The sequence below is a fragment of the Melospiza georgiana genome, chromosome 1 (assembly GCF_028018845.1).
Source record: "Melospiza georgiana isolate bMelGeo1 chromosome 1, bMelGeo1.pri, whole genome shotgun sequence".
In the NCBI taxonomy this organism is placed as follows: Eukaryota; Metazoa; Chordata; class Aves; order Passeriformes; family Passerellidae; genus Melospiza; species Melospiza georgiana.
This window is the reverse complement of record NC_080430.1, coordinates 154,100,850-154,121,059: the sequence shown is the minus strand read 5'-3', so window position 1 is coordinate 154,121,059 and position 20,210 is coordinate 154,100,850. Positions and strand designations below refer to the sequence as shown.

The window sequence follows — 20,210 nt, the reverse complement described above, 5'->3', positions numbered from 1 at the left end:
GCGGATGTAGAAGAGCCCGCCCGTGTCGCCTTAAGCCAATTAGAAGCTCTAAAACTATTGACGGACAGCTGTAGAAGCCAATTGAAATAAAGGAATCAGCCCCCAAGGCGGGTTTTGCCCGCTGATTGGTTGTCACAACGAGCAGAGACGGAAGTGAACCTTCTGTACGGGATGGGGGCCAGCGGGAGTTGCGGGCGGGCGGTGAGTGGGGGGCGCCATGAGGATCGGGAATCGGGATTGGGACCAGGACTGGAGTCTATGATCGGGATTAGGACCGGGATTGGGGTCGGGAATTGGGGTCGAGGATCCAGGGAAGCTGCGCCGAGAACCCCAAAGCCGCCTCAGAGCGAACCTCCCCCTCTCTCCAAGCGTCAGCCAATAGGAAGGCAGGGATTCGTGATTGACAGCGAAATAAGCCAATGGGAAGGCGGATTTAGAAGAGCCCGCCCGTGTCGCCTTGAACTAATGAGAATTTTAAAAAGCGTTGACGGACAATTGTAAGAGCCTATTAAAGAAAAGGACTCAGCCCCTAAGGCGGGTCTTGGACGCTGATTGGTTGTCACAACGAGGAAACACGGAAGTAAACATTCCGTACGAGTTGGGAGGCTGCGGGCGGGTGGTGGCTGGCTGCCGCCATGCGGATCGGGAATCGTGATTGAAACCGGGATTGGGGTCGGGATTCGGGACTAGAACCGAGATTTGGGGTCGGGATCGGGAACTGGGGTCGGGGATCGAGGGAGGCTCCGGAGGGATCCCAGAGCCGCCTCAGAGCGAACCTCCCGCTCCCGCCAAGCGCCACCCAATGGGAAGGCAGAGATTAGTGATTGACAGCCACATGAGCCAATGGGAAGGAGGATGTAGAAACGCCCGCCTCTCGCTTTGAACCAATGAGAATTTAATAAAACTTTGACAGACAGCTGCAAGAGCCAATTGAAAGAAAGGCATCATCCACTAAGGCGTGTTTTGCTCGCTGATTGGTTGTCACAACGAGCAAACAAGGAAGTAAAGCTTCCGTACGCGCTGGGGGCAGCCGGGGGCTGCGGGCGGGCGGTGAGTGGGGGGCGCCATGTTGGGGGAAGCTCCCGTCCCCCCGCTTTTGTGGGTGCCTGAGGGGACTTTGGGATCATTTGGGGATCCCTGTGGGAATTTCCACATCCCCGGGAGGGGAATTTGGGATCCTGTGGGAACTTGCAGATCATCGGGAGGGATTTGAGATTCTTGTGGGATTTTGGGGTGTCCGGGTGGGGTGGGGGAAGTCGGGGGTCTCCGAGACGCACTGAGGTTCCCCTCACAACCGCCGCCATCTTGTCCTGGCTTTTCTTTGGGATCTCCTCCCATCTGGGGTTTCTTTGGAATTCTTTGCTTCTCCATCACCCAAAAGATTCCCAAATCCCCACAGCCCCAGAAAATGCAAATTTTTCTTTGGGTTACTTTGCATTTGGGGTTTCCTTGGAATTCTTTGATCCCCAAATCTCCAAAGCCCACCCCGAGACTCGCTGAGGTTCCCCTCACAACCGCCGCCATCTTGTCCTGGCTTTTCTTTGGGATCTCCTCACATTTGGGGTTTCTCTGGAATTCTTTGCTTTTCCATCACCCAAAAGATTCCCAAATCCCCACAGCCCCGTAAAGTCCAAATTTTTCTTTGGGTTACTTTGCATTTGGGGTTTCCTTGGAATTCTTTGATCCCCAAATCTCCAAAGCCCACCCCGAGACTCGCTGAGGTTCCCCTCACAACCGCCGCCATCTTGTCCCGGCTTTTCTTTGGGATCTCCTCCCATCTGGGGTTTCTTTGGAATTCTTTGCTTCTCCATCACCCAAAGGGTCCCCAAATCCCCACATGCCCCCAAATTCCAATTTTTTTTTTGGGATATCCTCACATTTAGAGTTTCCCTGCAATTCTTTGATCCCCAAATCCCCACATTCCTCCCCGAGACGCGCTGTGGGTCCCCTCACAACCTCCACCATCTTGTCCCATCTTCTCTTTGGGATCTCCTCCCATTGGGGGTTTCTCTGGAATTCTTTGCTTCTCCATCACCCAAAGGGTCCCCAAATCCCCACAGCCCCATAAAATCCAAATTTTTCTTTGGGTTACTTTCTATTTGGGGTTTCCCTGCAATTCTTTGATCCCCAAATCCCCACAGCTCCCCCAGAGACGCCCTGAGGGTCCCCTCACAACCGCCGCCATCTTGTCCCGGCTTTTCTTTGGGATCTCCTCGCATTTGGGCTTTCTCTGGAATTCTTTGCTTCTCCATCACCCAAAAGATTCCCAAATCCCCACAGCCCCCCAAAATCCTGGCTTTTCTTTGGGATATCCTCACATTTGGGGTTTCCCTGCAATTCTTTGACCCTCAAATCTCCAAAGCCCACCCCGAGACTCGCTGAGGTTCCCCTCACAACCGCCGCCATCTTGTCCGGGCTTTTCTTTGGGATCTCCTCACATTTGGGGTTTCTCTGGAATTCTTTGCTTCTCCATCACCCAAAGGGTCCCCAAATCCCCACAGGCCCCCAAAATCCTGGCTTTTCTTTGGGATATCCTCACATTTGGGGTCTCCCTGCAATTCTTTGATCCCCAAATCCCCACACCTCCCCCTGAGACCCCCTGACGGTCCCCTCACAACCGCCGCCATCTTGTCCTGGCTTTTCTTTGGGATCTCCTCGCATTTGGGGTTTCTCTGGAATTCTTTGCTTCTCCATCACCCAAAAGATTCCCAAATCCCCACAGCCCCATAAAATCCAAATTTTTCTTCGGGTTACTTTCCATTTGGAGTTTCCTTGGAATTCTTTGATCCCCAAATCCCCACAGCCTCCCCCGAGATGCGCTGAGGGTCCCCTCACAACTGCCGCCATCTTGTCCCGGCTTTTCTTTGGGATCTCCTCGCATTTGGGGTTTCTCCATCGCCCAAAGGGTCCCCAAATCCCAAGTTTTTCTTTGGGATATCCTCACATTTCGAATTTCTCTGGAATTCTTTGATCCCCAAATCCCCACAGCTCCCCCTGAGACCCCCTGACGGTCCCCTCACAACCGCCGCCATCTTGTCCTGGCTTTTCTTTGGGATCTCCTCGCATTTGGGGTTTCTTTGGAATTCTTTGCTTCTCCATCACCCAAAGTGTCCCCAAATCCCCACAGCCCCCCAAAATCCAAATTTTTCTTTGGGTTACATTGCATTTGGAGTTTCTCTGCAATTCTTTGATCCCCAAATCTCCAAAGCCCTCCCTGAGACTCGCTGAGGTTCCCCTCACAACCGCCGCCATCTTGTCCCGGCTTTTCTTTAGGATCTCTTCACATTTGTGGTTTTCCTGGAATTCTTTGCTTCTCCATCACCCAAAGGGTCCCCAAATCCCCACAGCCCCATAAAATCCAAGTTTTTCTTTGGGTTACTTTCTCTTTGGGGTTTCCTTGGAATTCTTTGATCCCCAAATCTCCAAGCCTACCCCGAGACTCGCTGAGGTTCCCCTCACAACCGCCGCCATCTTGTCCTGGGTTTTCTTTGGGATCTCCTCACATTTGGGGTTTCTCTGGAATTCTTTGCTTCTCCATCACCCAAAAGATTCCCAAATCCCCACAGCCCCATAAAATCCAAATTTTTCTTTGGGTTACTTTGCATTTGGGGTTTCTCTGCAATTCTTTGATCCCCAAATCTCCAAAGCCCACTCCGAGACTCGCTGAGGGTCCCCTCACAACCACCGCCATCTTGTCCCGGCTTTACTTTGGGATCTCCTCACATTTGGGGTTTCTCTGGAATTCTTTGCTTCTCCATCACCCAAAGGGTCCCCAAATCCCCACAGGCCCCCAAAATCTTGGCTTTTCTTTGGGATATCCTCACATTTGGGGTTTCCCTGCAATTCTTTGATCCCCAAATCTCCAAAGCCCACCCCAAGACTCGCTGAGTTTCCCCTCACAACCGCCGCCATCTTGTCCTGGCTTTTCTTTGGGATCTCCTCCCATTTGGGGTTTCTCTGGAATTCTTTGCTTCTCCATCACCCAAAAGATTCCCAAATCCCCACAGCCCCCCAAAATCCAAATTTTTCTTTGGGTTACTTTCTATTTGGGGTTTCCTTGGAATTCTTTGATCCCCAAATTCCCATAGCCCTCCCGAGATGCGCTGAGGGTCCCCTCACAACCGCCGCCATCTTGTCCTGGCTTTTCTTTGGGATCTCCTCACATTTGGGGTTTCTTTGGAATTCTTTGCTTCTCCATCACCCAAAGGGTCCCCAAATCCCCACAGCCCCCCAAAATCCAAGTTTTTCTTTGGGATATCCTCACATTTGGGGTTTCCCTGCAATTCTTTGATCCCCAAATCCCCACAGCGCCCTTCGACACGTGCTCAGGGTCCCCTCACAACCGCCGCCATCTTGATCCCAGCTTTTCTTTGGGATCTCCTCGCATTTGGGGTTTCTTTGGAATTCTTTGCTTCTCCATCACCCAAAGGGTCCCCAAATCCCCACAGTCCCCCAAATTCCAATTTTTTTTTCGGGATGTCCTCACATTTAGAGTTTCCCTGCAATTCTTTGATCCCCAAATCTCCAAAGCCCACCCCGAGACTTGCTGAGGTTCCCCTCACAACCGCCGCCATCTTGTCCCGGCTTTTCTTTGGAATCTCCTCACATTTGGGGTTTTCCTGGAATTCTTTGCTTCTCCATCACCCAAAAGATTCCCAAATCCCCACAGCCCCCCAAAATCCAAATTTTTCTTTGGGTTACATTGCATTTGGAGTTTCTCTGCAATTCTTTGATCCCCAAATCTCCAAAGCCCTCCCTGAGACTCGCTGAGGTTCCCCTCACAACCGCCGCCATCTTGTCCCGGCTTTTCTTTAGGATCTCTTCACATTTGTGGTTTTCCTGGAATTCTTTGCTTCTCCATCGCCCAAAGGGTCCCCAAATCCCCACAGCCCCCCAAAATCCAAGTTTTTCTTTGGGATATCCTCACATTTGGGGTTTCTCTGCAATTCTTTGATCCCCAAATCTCCAAAGCCCACCCCGAGACTCGCTGAGGTTCCCCTCACAACCGCCGCCATCTTGTCCCGGCTTTTCTTTGGGATCTCCTCGCATTTGGGGTTTCTCCATCGCCCAAAGGGTCCCCAAATCCCCACAGCCCCCCCAAAATCCAAGTTTTTCTTTGGGATATCCTCACCTTTGGAGTTTGTCTGGAATTCTTTGATCCCCAAATCCCCACAGCCTCCCCCTGAGAAGCCCTGAGGGTCCCCTCACAACTGCCGCCATCTTGTCCAGGCTTTTCTTTGGGATCTCCTCGCATTTGGGGTTTCTCTGGAATTCTTTGCTTCTCCATCACCCAAAGGGTCCCCAAATCCCCACAGCCCCCCCAAAATCCAAGTTTTTCTTTGGGATATCCTCACATTTGGGGTTTCTCTGCAATTCTTTGATCCCCAAATCTCCAAAGCCCACCCCGAGACTCGCTGAGGTTCCCCTCACAACTGCCGCCATCTTGTCCAATCTTTTCTTTGGGAACTCCTCACATTTGGAGTTTCTCTGGAATTCTTTGCTTCTCCATCAGCCAAAGGGTCCCCAAATCCCCACAGCCCCCCAAATTCCAAATTTTTCTTTGGGATATCCTCACATTTAGAGTTTCCCTGCAATTCTTTGATCCCCAAATCCCCACAGCCTCCCCCAAGACGCACTGAGGGTCCCCTCACAACCGCCGCCATCTTGTCCCGGCTTTTCTTTGGGATCTCTTCGCATTTGGGGTTTCTCTGGAATTCTTTGCTTCTCCATCACCCAAAGGGTCCCCAAATCCCCACAGCCCCATAAAATCCAAGTTTTTCTTTGGGAAATCCTCACATTTGGGGTTTCTCTGCAATTCTTTGATCCCCAAATCTCCAAAGCCCACCCCGAGACTCGCTGAGGTTCCCCTCACAACCGCCGCCATCTTGTCCCAGCTTTTCATTCGGATCTCCTCATATTTGTGGTTTCTCTGGAATTCTTTGCTTCTCCATCACCCAAAGGGTCCCCAAATCCCCACAGCCCCAAAAAATCCAAGTTTTTCTTTGGGATATCCTCACATTTGCAGTTTCTCTGCAATTCTTTGTTCCCCAAATCCCCACAGCGCCCTTCGACACGTGCTCAGGGTCCCCTCACAACCACCGCCATCTTGATCCCAGCTTTTCTTTGGGATCTCCTCGCATTTGGGGTTTCTCCATCGCCCAAAGGGTCCCCAAATCCCCACAGCCCCCCAAATTCCAATTTTTTTTTCGGGATATCCTCACATTTAGAGTTTCCCTGCAATTCTTTGATCCCCAAATCTCTAAAGCCCAGCCCGAGACTCGCTGAGGTTCCCCTCACAACCGCCGCCATCTTGTCCGGGCTTTTCTTTGGGATCTCCTCACATTTGGGGTTTCTTTGGAATTCTTTGCTTCTCCATCACCCAAAAGATTCCCAAATCCCCACAGCCCCAGAAAATCCAAATTTTTCTTTGGGTTACTTTGCATTTGGGGTTTCCTTGGAATTCTTTGATCCCCAAATCCCCACAGCTCCCCCTGAGACGCACTGAGGTTCCCCTCACAACCGCCGCCATCTTGTCCCGGCTTTTCTTTGGGATCTCCTCGCATTTGGGGTTTCTCCATCACCCAAAGGGTGCCCGAATCCCCACAGCCCCCCAAAATCCAAGTTTTTTTGGGGATATCCTCACATTTGGAGTTTCTCTGGAATTCTTTGTTCCCCAAATCCCCACAGCGCCCTTCGACACGTGCTCAGGGTCCCCTCACAACCACCGCCATCTTGATCCCAGCTTTTCTTTGGGATCTCCTCGCATTTGGGGTTTCTCCATCGCCCAAAGGGTCCCCAAATCCCCACAGCCCCCCCAAAATCCAAGTTTTTCTTTGGGATATCCTCACATTTGGAGTTTCTCTGGAATTCTTTGATCCCCAAATCCCCACATTCCTCCCCGAGACGCGCTGAGGGTCCCCTCACAACCGCCGCCATCTTGTCCTGGCTTTTCTTTGGGATCTCTTCACATTTGTGGTTTTCCTGGAATTCTTTGCTTCTCTATCACCCAAAGTGTCCCCAAATCCCCACAGCCCCATAAAATCCAAGTTTTTCTTTGGGATATCCTCAGATTTGGGGTTTCTCTGAAATTCTTTGTTCCCCAAATCCCCACAGCGCCCTTCGACACGTGCTCAGGGTCCCCTCACAACCGCCGCCATCTTGATCCCAGCTTTTCTTTGGGATCTCCTCGCATCTGGGCTTTCTCCATCGCCCAACGGGTCTCCAAATCCCCACAAATTCCCAAACTCCTGGCTTTTCTTCGTGATATCCTGACATTTCTGTTTTCTCTGCAATTCTTTCTTCCCCAAACCCCCACAGCCCCGCCGATGGATTCCCTCCTCTTCCTCTGCGCCCGCCGCGTCGTCGCCCACCGCCCTCTTCCCGTCCTTCCCGCCGATCTCCACCCCGTCCTCTTCCAGGCGGCGTTCCTGGACGGGCGGCCCCTGGTGCTGCGGGACCTGGTGGCCGCGTGGCCGTTCCCGGTGCTCAACTTCCAGCGGCTGGTGGGGCGCCGGGAGCTGCTGCGGGACCATCCCTGCAAGCTCTGCGTCCAGGCCGTCATCCTGGCCGTGGTGGCGCAGCTGCGGCGGCAGCTGGAGGAGCCCGGCCACGACGCCAGGTGGGTTCTGGGCAGCGTCGGGATGGGGGCACCACCTCCGTTCCTGAGGTTCCTCTGGCGCTTTTGGTGGTTCCTGCTTGGTTGTGATGGTTTCCTTCTTGTGTTTGATGGTTTGATGTTCCCTTCCCATTTTTGGTGGTACCTTGTTGGTTTGGATGGTTTCCTTCTTGTGTTCGATGGTTCCTTCCCATTTTTGATGGTTCCATCCCGGTTTTGATGGTTCCTTTCTGGTTTTGATGGTTCCTTTCTGTTTTTGAGGGTTCCTCCTTGGTTTTGATGGTTCCTTCCCATTTTTGGTTTCCTCCCATTTTTGATGGTTCCTTGCCACTTTGGATGGTTCCTTCCTTGATGGTTCCATCCCGTTTTTGATGTTTCCTGTTTTTGATGGTTCCTTCCCATCCTTAATGGTTTCTTTCAATTTTTGGTGGTTTTCTCCCATTTTTGGTGGTTTCCTTCCATTTTTGAGGGTTTCCTCTTGTTCTTGATGGTTCCCATTTTTGATGTTTCCATCCCGTTTTTAATGGTTCCTTCCCATCCTTAATGGTTTCTTTCATTTTTTGATGTTCCCTTCCCATTTTTGGTGGTACCTTGTTGGTTTGGATGGTTTCCTTCTTGTTTTTCATGGTGTCTTCCCAGTTTTGATGGTTCCTTCCTGTTTTTGATGGATTCCTCCCATTTTTAATGGCTTCTTTTTGTTTTTCATGGTTCCTTCCCATTTTGGATGGTTCCATCCCGTTTTTGATGGTTCCTTTCTGGTTTTGAGGGTTTCTTCTTGATTTTGATGGTTTCTTCCCATTTTTGATGGTTCCATCCCATTTTTGGTTTCCTCCCATTTTTGATGGTTTCTTGCCACTTTAGATGGTTCCTTCCTTGACAGTTCCATCCCGTATTTTTGATGTTTCCTCCTGTTTCTGATGGTTCCTTCCCATCCTTAATGGTTTCTTTCAATTTTTGGTGGTTTTCTCCCATTTTTTATGGTTTCCTCCCATTTTTGAGGGTTTCCTCTCGTTCTTGATGGTTCCCATTTTTGATGGTTCCTTCCCATTTTTGATGGTTCCATCCCGTTTTTGATGGTTCCTTTCTGTTTTTGAGGGTTCCTTCTTGGTTTGGATGGTTGCTTCCCATTTTTGATGGTTCCTTCCCATTTTTGGTTTCCTCCCATTTTTGATGGTTTCTTGCCACTTTAGATGGTTCCTTCCTTGACGGTTCCATCCCATTTTTGATGGTTCCTGTTTTTGATGGTTCCTTCCCATCCTTAATGGTTTCTTTCATTTTTTGGTGGTTTTCTCCCATTTTTTGTGGTTTCCTTCCATTTTTGAGGGTTTCCTCTTGTTCTTGAAGGTTCCCGTTTTTGATGGTTTCTTCCCGTTTATGTCTCCTTCCCAGTTTTTTATGGGTTTTTTTTCCATTTTTGATGGTTTCTTCTTGTACTTGAACGTTCCTTCCCATTTTTGATGGTTTCCTCTCATTTTTGATGGTTCCCTCTCATTTTTGATGTTCCATCCTGTTTTTGATGGTTTCTTCCCGTTTATGTCTTCTTCCCAGTTTTTTATGGGTTTTTTTCCATTTTCGATGGTTTCTTCTTCTATTTGAAGGTTTCTTCCCATTTTTGATGGTTTCCTCCTAGTTTTGATGGTTCCTTCCCATTTTTCATGGTTCCTTCCTTTTCATGATTGTTCCTTCCCAATTTTTCATGATTTCTCTCCTTCTGTTTTTGATGTTTCCATCCCATTCTCGACGATTCCTTCCCACGTTCCCCAGCCTGCGCGTTCTGGACATCACCGGCCTCCCGGATTCGGCGTCCGGCCGCGCTCCGGCCGGGATGAGCGTCTGGTCGGGCACGGTGGCTTTGGCCAAGGCTTGCGTGGAGGTGTCCAAGCACCAGCGGGAATTCCAGCGGCGCGGATCCAAGCGGCACAAAGGCCGCTCCGGCGCCGCCACGGCCGCGGCCGCTCCGCAGCCCCCGGGCGTCGACGTCCACGCCGACCTGTTCGTCAACGGGACGTCCTACGGGATCCTGCGCGACGCGCTCCAGACCGGATCCGCCGGCCCGCTGCGCCTCAAGTGCCGCGAGCTCCAAGCCGAGGAGCTCTCGGCGTCGGCCATCGCGGCGCTGCTGGAATCGCTGGACCCGTCCTTCCTGCGCAGGGTGGACCTGAGATTCAACAACCTGGGGCTGGCCGGGCTCTCGGTGATCCTGCCGCACCTCTCGCGCTTCCCGGAGCTGCGCAGCCTCAAGCTGCAGTACAGCAACGTGGACGTGCGGCGCCCCACGCCCGAGTCGGCCATCGGCATCCGGTGCCTGGCCGGGCAGCTGGGAATGCTGCCCAGCCTGCGCGAGCTCAACCTGGGATCCTCCCGGCTCTCCGGGAACCTGCGCCAGATCCTCTGGTGAGCTCCTCGCGCGGCGGGGCCCGGCCGGGCCCTTCCCGCTCTTCCCCCCAAGGCTTGGGGGGCTTGGGGGTCTTTGCCACCCTCGGTGATCCCGTGGTTCCCGGATTTCATTGTCCCGATGTTCCCGTGGTTCCGCTATCCCGATAGTTCGTGACTCGGTGACTCCGTTGTCCCATCGTTCCGTGATCCCAACATTCAGTGATTCCAGGATTCTCCAATGCTGAACTTGATGATCTTGGAGATTTTTTCCAACTTAAGTGATCCCATAATTCCAGGATTTCATTCTCCCAATATTCCCACGAACCCATAATCCCAATATTTTATGGCTCAAGGCTTCCATTATCCCATAAATTCATGATCCCATAATTCCACGATTCCAAGATTCCCAAAGGTTGGTCTCGATAATCTTGGAGGTCTTCTCCAATCTTAGTGACTCCATGACTCCAGGATTTCATTATCCCAATATTCCCATGGTCCCATCAGCCCAATATCCTATGACTCAGCAATTCCATTATCACATAAATTCATCATCTCATAATTCCGCCATTCCACGATTCCCAGAGGTTGGGCTTGATGGTCTTGGAGGTCTTCTCCAGTCTCAATGATCCCTTGATTCCATGATTTCATTGTCCCAATATTCCCATGTTCCCATGATTCCATTATCCCAATAATTCATGACTCAGTGATTCCATGATCCCAGAATTCCAAGATCCCAGGATTCTCAAAGGCTGAACTTGGCAATCTTGGAGGTCTTCTCCAACCTTAGTGACTCCGTGACTCCAGGATTTCATTATCCCATTGTTCCCATGATTCCCTTATCCCAATATTTTATGACTCAACAATTCCATTATCGCATAAATTCATGATCTCGTAATTCTGCCATTCCAGGATTCCCAGAGGTTGGGCTTGATGGTCTTGGAGGTCTTCTCCAATCTTGATGATCCCTTGATTCCATGATTTCATTATCCCAATGTTCCCGTGTTCCCATGATTCCCTTATCCCAATAATTCATGACTCAGCGATTCCATGATCCCAGAATTCCATGTTCCCAGGATTCTGTGATTCCAAGATTCTCAAAGGCTGAACTTGGCAATCTTGGAGGTCTTCTCCAACCTTAGTGACCCCACGATTCCATGATGTCATTGTCCCAATATTCCCATGATCCTGTGACCCTCTCATCCCAATAGTTTATGACTCAACAATTCCATTATCACATAAATTCACGATCTCATAATTCCGCAATTCCAAGATTCCCAAGGTTTGGGCTCGATGGTCTTGGAGATCTTTTCCAACCTGAATGATCCCAAGTTCCCATGATCCCATGATACCACCAGTCCATGACTCCATGATTCCATAACTACGTGACCCCATAATTCTGCGATTCCAGGATTCCCAAAGGTTGGATTGGATGATCCTGAAGCCTTTTCCAACTTCAATGGCTCCATGAGCCTGGAACTCCATGATCCCATCATTCCTTAGTCCACGATTCCCAAAGTTTCTGCTCGATGGTCTTGGAGATCTTTTCCAACCTGAACGATCCCAGGTTCCCATGATCCCAACAGTCCATGACTCCATTTTCCCTTAAATTCAAGATTTCGTAATTTCTTAATTCCAAGATTCCCAGAGCTTGGGCTTGATGGTCTTGAGCATCTTTTCCAACCGGAATGATCCATTGATTTCAGGAACTTTTTATCCCAATGTTCCCATAATCCCGTGGTTCCGTTGTCCCAAGAGTTGACAACCCAGTGATTCCATCATCCCATAATTTCATGATCCCATCATTCCTCAGTCCACGATTCCCAAGGTTTGGCCTCGATGGTCTTGGAGGTCTTCTCCAGTCTCAATGATCCCTTGATTCCATGATTTCATTGTCCCAATGTTCCTGTGTTCCCATGATTCCGTTATCCCAATAGCTCATGACTGAGTGATTCCATGATCCCAGAATTCCACATTCCCAGGATTCTGTGATTCCAAGATTCTCAAAGGCCGAACTTGGCAATCTTGGAGGTCTTCTCCAATCTTAGTGACCCCACGATTCCATGATGTCATTGTCCCAATATTCCCATGATCCTGTGACCCTCTCATCCCAATAGTTTATGACTCAGCAATTCCATTATCACATAAATTCGTGATCGCATCATTCCGCAATTCCAAGATTCCCAAGGTTTGGCCTCGATGGTCTTGGAGATCTTTTCCAACCTGAACGATCCCAGGTTCCCATGATCCCATTATCCCAACAGTCCATGACTCCATTTTCCCCTAAATTCAAGATTTCGTAATTTCTTAATTCCAAGATTCCCAGAGCTTGGGCTCGATGGCCGTGAGCATCTTTTCCAACCGGAATGATCCATTGATTTCAGGAACTTTTTATCCCAGTGTTCCCATAATCCCGTGGTTCCGTTGTCCCAAGAGTTGACAACGCAGTGATTCCATCATCCCATAATTTCATGATCCCATCATTCCTCAGTCCACGCTTCCCAAGGTTTGGCCTCGATGGTCTTGGAGGTCTTCTCCAATCTTGATGATCCCTTGATTCCATGATTTCATTATCCCAATGCTCCCGTGTTCCCACGATTCCGTTATCCCAATAGCTCATGACTGAGCGATTCCATGATCCCAGAATTCCACGTTCCCAGGATTCTGTGATTCCAAGATTCTCAAAGGCTGAACTTGGCAATCTTGGAGGTCTTCTCCAATCTTAGTGACTCCACGACTCCATGATTTCATTATCCCAATATTCCCATGGTCCCATCAGCCCAATATCCTATGACTCAACAATTCCATTATCACATAAATTCACGATCTCATAATTCCGCCATTCCAAGATTCCCAAAGGTTGGGCTCGATGGTCTTGGAGGTCTTCTCCAATCTCAATGATCCCTTGATTCCAGAAACTCATGATCTCTTTGTTCCCATGATTCCATGATTCCATTGTCTCAGTAGTTCGTGACTCAGTGATTCCATTGTCCCATCATTCCAAGATCCCAGAATTCCCTGGTTCCAGGATTCCCAAAGGTTGGTCTCGATGGTCTTGGAGGTCTTTTCCAATCTCAATGATCCCTTGATTCCATGATTTCATTATCCCAACGTTCCCGTGTTCCCACGATTCCGTTATCCCAATAGCTCATGACTGAGCGATTCCATGATCCCAGAATTCCACGTTCCCAGGATTCTGTGATTCCAAGATTCTCAAAGGCTGAACTTGGCAATCTTGGAGGTCTTCTCCAATCTTAGTGACCCCACGATTCCATGATGTCATTGTCCCAATATTCCCATGATGACCCTCTCATCCCAATAGTTTATGACTCAACAATTCCATTATCACATAAATTCACGATCGCGTAATTCCGCAATTCCAAGATTCCCCAAGGTTTGGGCTCGATGGTCTTGGAGATATTTTCCAACCTGAATGATCCCAGGTTCCCATGATCCCACCAGTCCATGACTCCATGATTCCATAACTATGTGATCCCATAATTCTGCGATTCCAGAATTCCCAAAGGTTGGATTTGATGATCCTGAAGCCTTTTCCAACTTCAATGGCTCCATGAGCCCGGAACTCCATGATCCCATAATTCCTTAGTCCACGATCACCAAGGTTGGGCTCGATGGTCTTGGAGGTCTTCTCCACTCTTAATGATCCCTTGATTCCATGATTTCATTATCCCAATATTCCCGTGTTCCCACGATTCCGTTATCCCAATAGCTCATGACTGAGCGATTCCATGATCCCAGAATTCCATGTTCCCAGGATTCTGTGATTCCAAGATTCTCAAAGGCTGAACTTGGCTATCTTGGAGGTCTTCTCCAACCTTAGTGACCCCACGATTCCATGATGTCATTGTCCCAATATTCCCATGATCCTGTGACCCTCTCATCCCAATAGTTTATGACTCAACAATTCCGTTATCACATAAATTCATGATCGCATCATTCCGCAATTCCAAGATTCCCAAAGTTTGGGCTCGATGGTCTTGGAGATCTTTTCCAACCTGAACGATCCCAGGTTCCCATGATCCCATTATCCCAACAGTCCATGACTCCATTTTCCCTTAAATTCAAGATTTCGTAATTTCCTAATTCTAAGATTTCCAGGGCTTGGGCTCGATGGCCGTGAGCATCTTTTCCAACCGGAATGATCCATTGATTTCAGGAACTTTTTATCCCAATGTTCCCATAATCCCGTGGTTCCATTGTCCCAAGAGTTGACAACGCAGTGATTCCGTCATCCCATAATTTCATGATCCCATCATTCCTCAGTCCACGATTCCCAAGGTTTGGCCTCGATGGTCTTGGAGATCTTTTCCAACCTGAACGATCCCAGGTTCCCATGATCCCACCAGTCCATGACTCCATGATTCTATAACTACGTGACCCCATAATTCTGCGATTCCAGGATTCCCAAAGGTTGGATTTGATGATCCTGAAGCCTTTTCCAACTTCAACGGCTCCATGACCCCGTGACTCCATGATCCCGTAATTTCATGGCTCCCTGATCCCAGAATCCCAATATCCCACCATTCCCTAATCCCGTTAACTCCAGGATCCCAAAACTCCGTAACTCCACAATTCCCCGGCTCCGTGACTCCATAATTCCACGATTCTCAAAGGTGCAACTTGATGATCTTGGAGATTTTCTCCAACTTCAGCCATTCCATCATTCCATGATTCCATGACCATGCCACTCCATGGCCCCACAATCTCATGGATCCATAACTCCATGATCCCATCATCCTCAGATGTCAAACCTGATGGTCTTGGAGGCCTTTCCCAACCTGAGTCATTCCATAATTCAATAACCTCAAAATTCCCAAATCCCAGGATTTTCAGAGGTCAAACTCGATGTTCTTGGAGCTCTTTCCCAACCTCATCCATCCCACAATCCCACGGCTCTGTGATCCCGTAATTCCATGATTCTCAAACCTTGAACTTGATGGTCTTGGAGCTTTTCCCCACCCTCAGCCATTCCATAACTCCATGGTCCCACCATCCTCAGATGTCAAACCTGATGGTGCTGGAGACCTTTCCCAACCAGAGTCATTCCATAATTCCATTGTTTGATTCCACAGTTCCGTGTTCCTATGATCCCATAATTCCATGATTCTCAAAGCTTGACCTTGATGGTCTTGGAGACCTTTCCCACCCGGAGCAATCCCACGATTCCATGACCCCATAACTCCAAAATCCCAGGATTTTCAGAGCTCAAACTTGATGTTCTTGGAGCTCTTTCCCAACCTCAGCCATCCCAGAATTCCACGGCTCTGTGATCCCACAACTCCATGATTCCAAACCTTGACTTTGATGTTCTTGGAGACCTTTCCTGCCCTGAGTAATCCCATAACTCCATGACCCCATAACTCCACAATCCCAGGATTTTCAGAGGTTGAACTCGATGTTCTTGGAGCTCTTTCCCAACCTCAGCCATCCCACAATCCCACGGCTCTGTGATCCCTCAACTCCATGATTCTCAATCCTTGACTTTGATGTTCTTGGAGACCATTCATGACCTGAGTAATTCCACGATTCCATGACCCCATAACTCCAAACTCCCAGGATTTCAGAGGTCAAACTTGATTCTCGGCGATCTTTCCCAACCTCAGCCATTCCATAACTCCATGATTTTGAAACCTTGAACTTGATGCTCTTGGAGACCTTCCCGACCTCCATCATTCCATAACTCCACGATCCCATAATTCCCAAATCCCAGGATTTTCAGAGGTCGAACTCGATGTTCTTGGAGCTCTTTCCCCACATGTTCCCACTCGATCCTGACCTGTCCCTTTCCCCTCCCCGCAGCGACCTCCAGGCCCCGTTGGAGAGCTTGGAATTGGCCTTCTGCTCCCTCGTCCCCGCCGACCTCGCCCTCCTCTCCCAAAGAGTCTCTCCATGGCTCCAGAGCTCTGGGATCCATCCCAGCCTTCCATGGTCCCACATTCCACAAGCCCATGGATTATCGTCCAATATCCCACATCCCAGAACTCCATGATCCCACAATGATTTTCAATCCTTGAACTTGATGGCCCTGGAGGTTTTCCACAACCTCAGCCATTCCACAATTCCATGACCCCATAACTCCAAAATCCGAGGATTTCAGAGGTCAAACTCGATGTTCTTGGAGCTCTTTCCCAACCTCAGCCATCCCACAATTCCATCATTCTCAAACCTTGACCTTGATGGTCTTGGAGACCTTTCCTGCCCTGAGTAATTCTACAATTCCATGACCCCATAACTCCAAAATCCCAGGATTTTTAGAGGTCACACTTGATGTTCTTGGAGCTCTTTCTCAACCTCAGCCATTCCAAAATTCCATGACCCCATGATCTGATAATTCCATGATTCCAAAGCTTGACCTTGATGGTCTTGGAGACCTTTCCTGACCTGAAAAATTCCATGATTCCATGACCCCATAACTCCAAAATCCCATGATATCAAGAGCTCAAACTTGATGTTCTTGGAGATCTTTCCCAACCTCTGCCATTCCGTAACTCCATGATCCCATTATTCCAAAATCCCAGGATTTTCAGAGCTCAAACTCGATGTTCTCGGAGCTCTTTCCCAACCTCACCCATCCCACAATCCCATGATCCCACGGATGCAATCCCAGCTCTCATTCCCCACATTTCCCCACCAATCCCACCCGATCCTGACCTGTCCCTTTCCCCTCCCCGCAGCGACCTCCAGGCCCCGTTGGAGAGCTTGGAATTGGCCTTCTGCTCCCTCGTCCCCGCCGACCTCGCCTTCCTCTCCCAAAGAGTCTCTCCATGGCTCCAGAGCTCTGGGATCCATCCCAGCCTTCCATGGTCCCACATTCCACAGTGCCATGGATTATCGTCCAATATCCCACGTCCCAGAACTCCATGATCCCACAATGATTTTCAAACCTTGAACTTGATGGCCCTGGAGGTTTTCCCCAACCTCAGCCATTCCACAATTCCATGACCCCATAACTCCAAAATCCGAGGATTTCAGAGGTCAAACTCGATGTTCTTGGAGCTCTTTCCCAACCTCAGCCATTCCACAATTCCATGGCTCTGTGATCCCATAACTCCATGATTCTCAATCCTTGACTTTGATGTTCTTGGAGACCATTCATGACCTGAGTAATCCCATAACTCCATGCCCCCATAACTCCCAAATCCCAGGATTTCAGAGGTTAAACTCGATGTTCTTGGAGACCTTTCCCAACCTCAGCCATTCCATAACTCCATGATTTTGAAACCTTGAACTTGATGCTCTTGGAGACCTTCCCAACCTCAACCATTCCATAATTCCACGATCCCATAACTCCAAAATCCCAGGATTTTCAGAAGTCAAACTCGATGTTCTTGGAGCTCTTTCCCCACATGTTCCCACCCGATCCTGACCTGTCCCTTTCCCCTCCCCGCAGCGACCTCCAGGCCCCGTTGGAGAGCTTGGAATTGGCCTTCTGCTCCCTCGTCCCCGCCGACCTCGCCTTCCTCTCCCAAAGAGTCTCTCCATGGCTCCAGAGCTCTGGGATCCATCCCAGCCTTCCATGATCCCACATTCCACAAGCCCATGGATTATCGTCCAATATCCCACATCCCAGAACTCCATGATGACAGATTCCATAATTCCATGAATTTCAAACCTTGAACTTGATGGTCCTGGAGGTTTCCCCCAACCTCAGCCATTCCATAACTCCATGGTCCCACCATCCTCAGATGTCAAACCTGATGGTGTTGGAGACTTTCCCAACCTGAGCCATTCCATAATTCCATTGTTTGATTCCACAATTCCATGACCCCACAATCCCATCATTCCATGATTCTCAAACCTTGAACTTGATGGTCTTGGAAACCTTTCCTAATCTCAGCCATTCCATAACTCCATGACCCCAGAACTCCAAAATCCCAGGATTTTCAGAGGTCAAACTCGATGTTCTTGGAGACCTTCCCCAACCTCACCCATCTCACAATCCCAACATCCCATCATTCCAAAATCCCAGGATTTTCAGATGTCAGACTTGATGTTCTTGGAGCTCTTTCCCAACCTCAGCCATTCCACAATTCCATGACCCCATGATCTGATAATTCCATGATTCTCAAACCTTGACCTTGATGGTCTTGGTGACCTTTCCTGACCTGAGAAATTCCACGATTCCATGACCCCATAACTCCAAAATCCCATGATATCAAGAGCTCAAACTTGATGTTCTTGGAGCTCTTTCCCAACCTCAGCCATCCCACAATCCCACGGCTCTGTGATCCCATCACTCCATGATTCTCAATCCTTGACTTTGATGTTCTTGGAGACCATTCATGACCTGAGTAATCCCATAACTCCATGACCCCATAACTCCCAAATCCCAGGATTTCAGAGGTTAAACTTGATTCTCGGCGACCTTTCCCAGCCTCAGCCATTCCATAACTCCATGATTTTGAAACCTTGAACTTGATGCTCTTGGAGACCTTCCCAACCTCAGCCATTCCATAACTCCATGACCCCATAACTCCAAAGTCCCAGGATTTTCAGAGCTCAAACTCGATGTTCTCGGAGCTCTTTCCCCACCAATCCCACCCGATCCTGACCTGTCCCTTTCCCCTCCCCGCAGCGACCTCCAGGCGCCGTTGGAGAGCTTGGAATTGGCCTTCTGCTCCCTCGTCCCCGCCGACCTCGCCTTCCTCTCCCAGAGCTTCCACGCGCCGGCCCTCAAGCGCCTGGACCTGAGCGGCCACGACTTCTCCCAGGGCCTCCTGGAGCCGCTGCGGCTGCTGCTGGAGGAGACCTCGGCCTCGCTGCTGCACCTGGACCTCATGGAATGCCGCATGGCCGACCCCCACCTGGACGCGCTGCTGCCGACGCTGCGCCGCTGCTCCCGCCTGCGCTTCCTGGGACTCTACGGCAACTCCCTGTCCACGGCCGCGCTCAAGGAGCTGCTCCACAAGACCCTGGAGCTGCCCGACCTCCGCCTGGTGGTCTACCCCTTCCCCGTGGATTGCTACAGGCCGGAGGGGTCGCGCTGGGGTTTGGGGGACGCGGTGGATGAGGAGATGGTGGCCATGGTGGAGGTGGAGTTGGGGCGGATGCTGGAGGGTTCCGGGAGGAGCGACCTCGTGTGGAGCTGCAACCCCTGCGGGCACGGGGAGTTGGATTTCTTCGCGCTGTGATGGGGGGAAGGTGATTCAGGCCAAAATGCAAATTGTTCACGCCCAAAATTCACCCCAAAATCCAAATTCTTCATCACAAAATTCATCCCAAAATCCAAATCCTTCATCCCAAAATTCATCCCAAAATGCAAATTCTTCATCCCAAAATTCATCCCAAAATGCAAATTGTTCACGCTCAAAATTCATCCCAAAATCCAAATTCTTCATCCCAAAATTCATCCCAAAATGCAATTATTCATCCCAAAATTCATATCAAAATCCAAACCCTTCAATCCCAAAATTCATCCCAAAATCCAAATTCTTCATCCCAAAATTCACCCCAAAATCCAAATCCTTCACCCAAAAGTTCATCCCAAAATCCAAATCCTTCATCCAAAATTCATCCCAAAATCCAAATCCTTCATCCCAAAATTCATCCCAAAATCCAAATTCTTCATCTAAAATTCATCCCAAAATCCAAATTCTTCATCCTAAAATCCAAACCCTTCAATCCCAAAATTCATTCCAAAATGCAAATCCTTCAATCCCAAAATCCAAATTCTTCATCCCAAAATCCAAATTCTTCATCCCAAAATTCATCCCAACATCCCAACCCTTCAATCTCAAAAATTCATCCCAAAATCCAAATTCTTCACCCCAGAATCCAAATTCTTCATCCTAAAGTTCCCAAGTCCTTCATCCCAAATCCTTCACCCAAAATCCAAACCCTTCAATCCCAAAATTCATCCCAAAATCCAAATCCTTCAATCCCAAAATTCACCCCAAAATCCAAATTCTTCATCCCAAGATTCATCCCAAAATCCAAACCCTTCAATCCCAAAATTCATCCCAAAATCCAAATCCTTCAATCCCAAAATTCACCCCAAAATCCAAATTCTTCATCCCAAAATTGATCCCAAAATCCAAACCCTTCACCCCAAAATCCAAATACTTCAGCCAAAAAACATCCCAAAATCCAAATACTTCAATCCCAAACTCCAAATTCTTCATCCAAAATTCAAATCCTTCTATCCCAAAATTCATCCCAAAATCAAAATCATTCACCTTAAAATTCACCCCAAAATCCAAAT

General features: G+C 49.2%; 1 protein-coding gene across 1 annotated transcript; it reads left to right on the top strand.

Moving 5' to 3' along the window:
• Positions 1-171: 171 nt before the first annotated feature.
• On the top strand, positions 172-19,140 carry LOC131086458 (leucine-rich repeat-containing protein 14-like). Its single transcript, XM_058029518.1, has 5 exons — positions 172-386; positions 992-1,050; positions 7,318-7,618; positions 9,380-10,009; positions 18,585-19,140. The coding sequence occupies exons 1-5, from the start codon at positions 172-174 to the stop codon at positions 19,138-19,140; spliced, it is 1,761 nt and encodes a 586-aa protein (XP_057885501.1).
• The last annotated feature ends 1,070 nt before the right edge of the window (positions 19,141-20,210 follow it).

Bases quoted from the DNA above. Each gene is read 5' to 3' on its own strand.
- LOC131086458 (XM_058029518.1), top strand. From the start codon at position 172: ATGGGGGCCAGCGGGAGTTGCGGGCGGGCGGTGAGTGGGGGGCGCCAT. The intron at 387-991 runs GCAGGGATTCGT...TGTCACAACGAG, and splicing joins AAGCGTCAGCCAATAGGAAG to CAAACAAGGAAGTAAAGCTT. The intron at 1,051-7,317 runs GTGAGTGGGGGG...AAACCCCCACAG, and splicing joins CCGGGGGCTGCGGGCGGGCG to CCCCGCCGATGGATTCCCTC.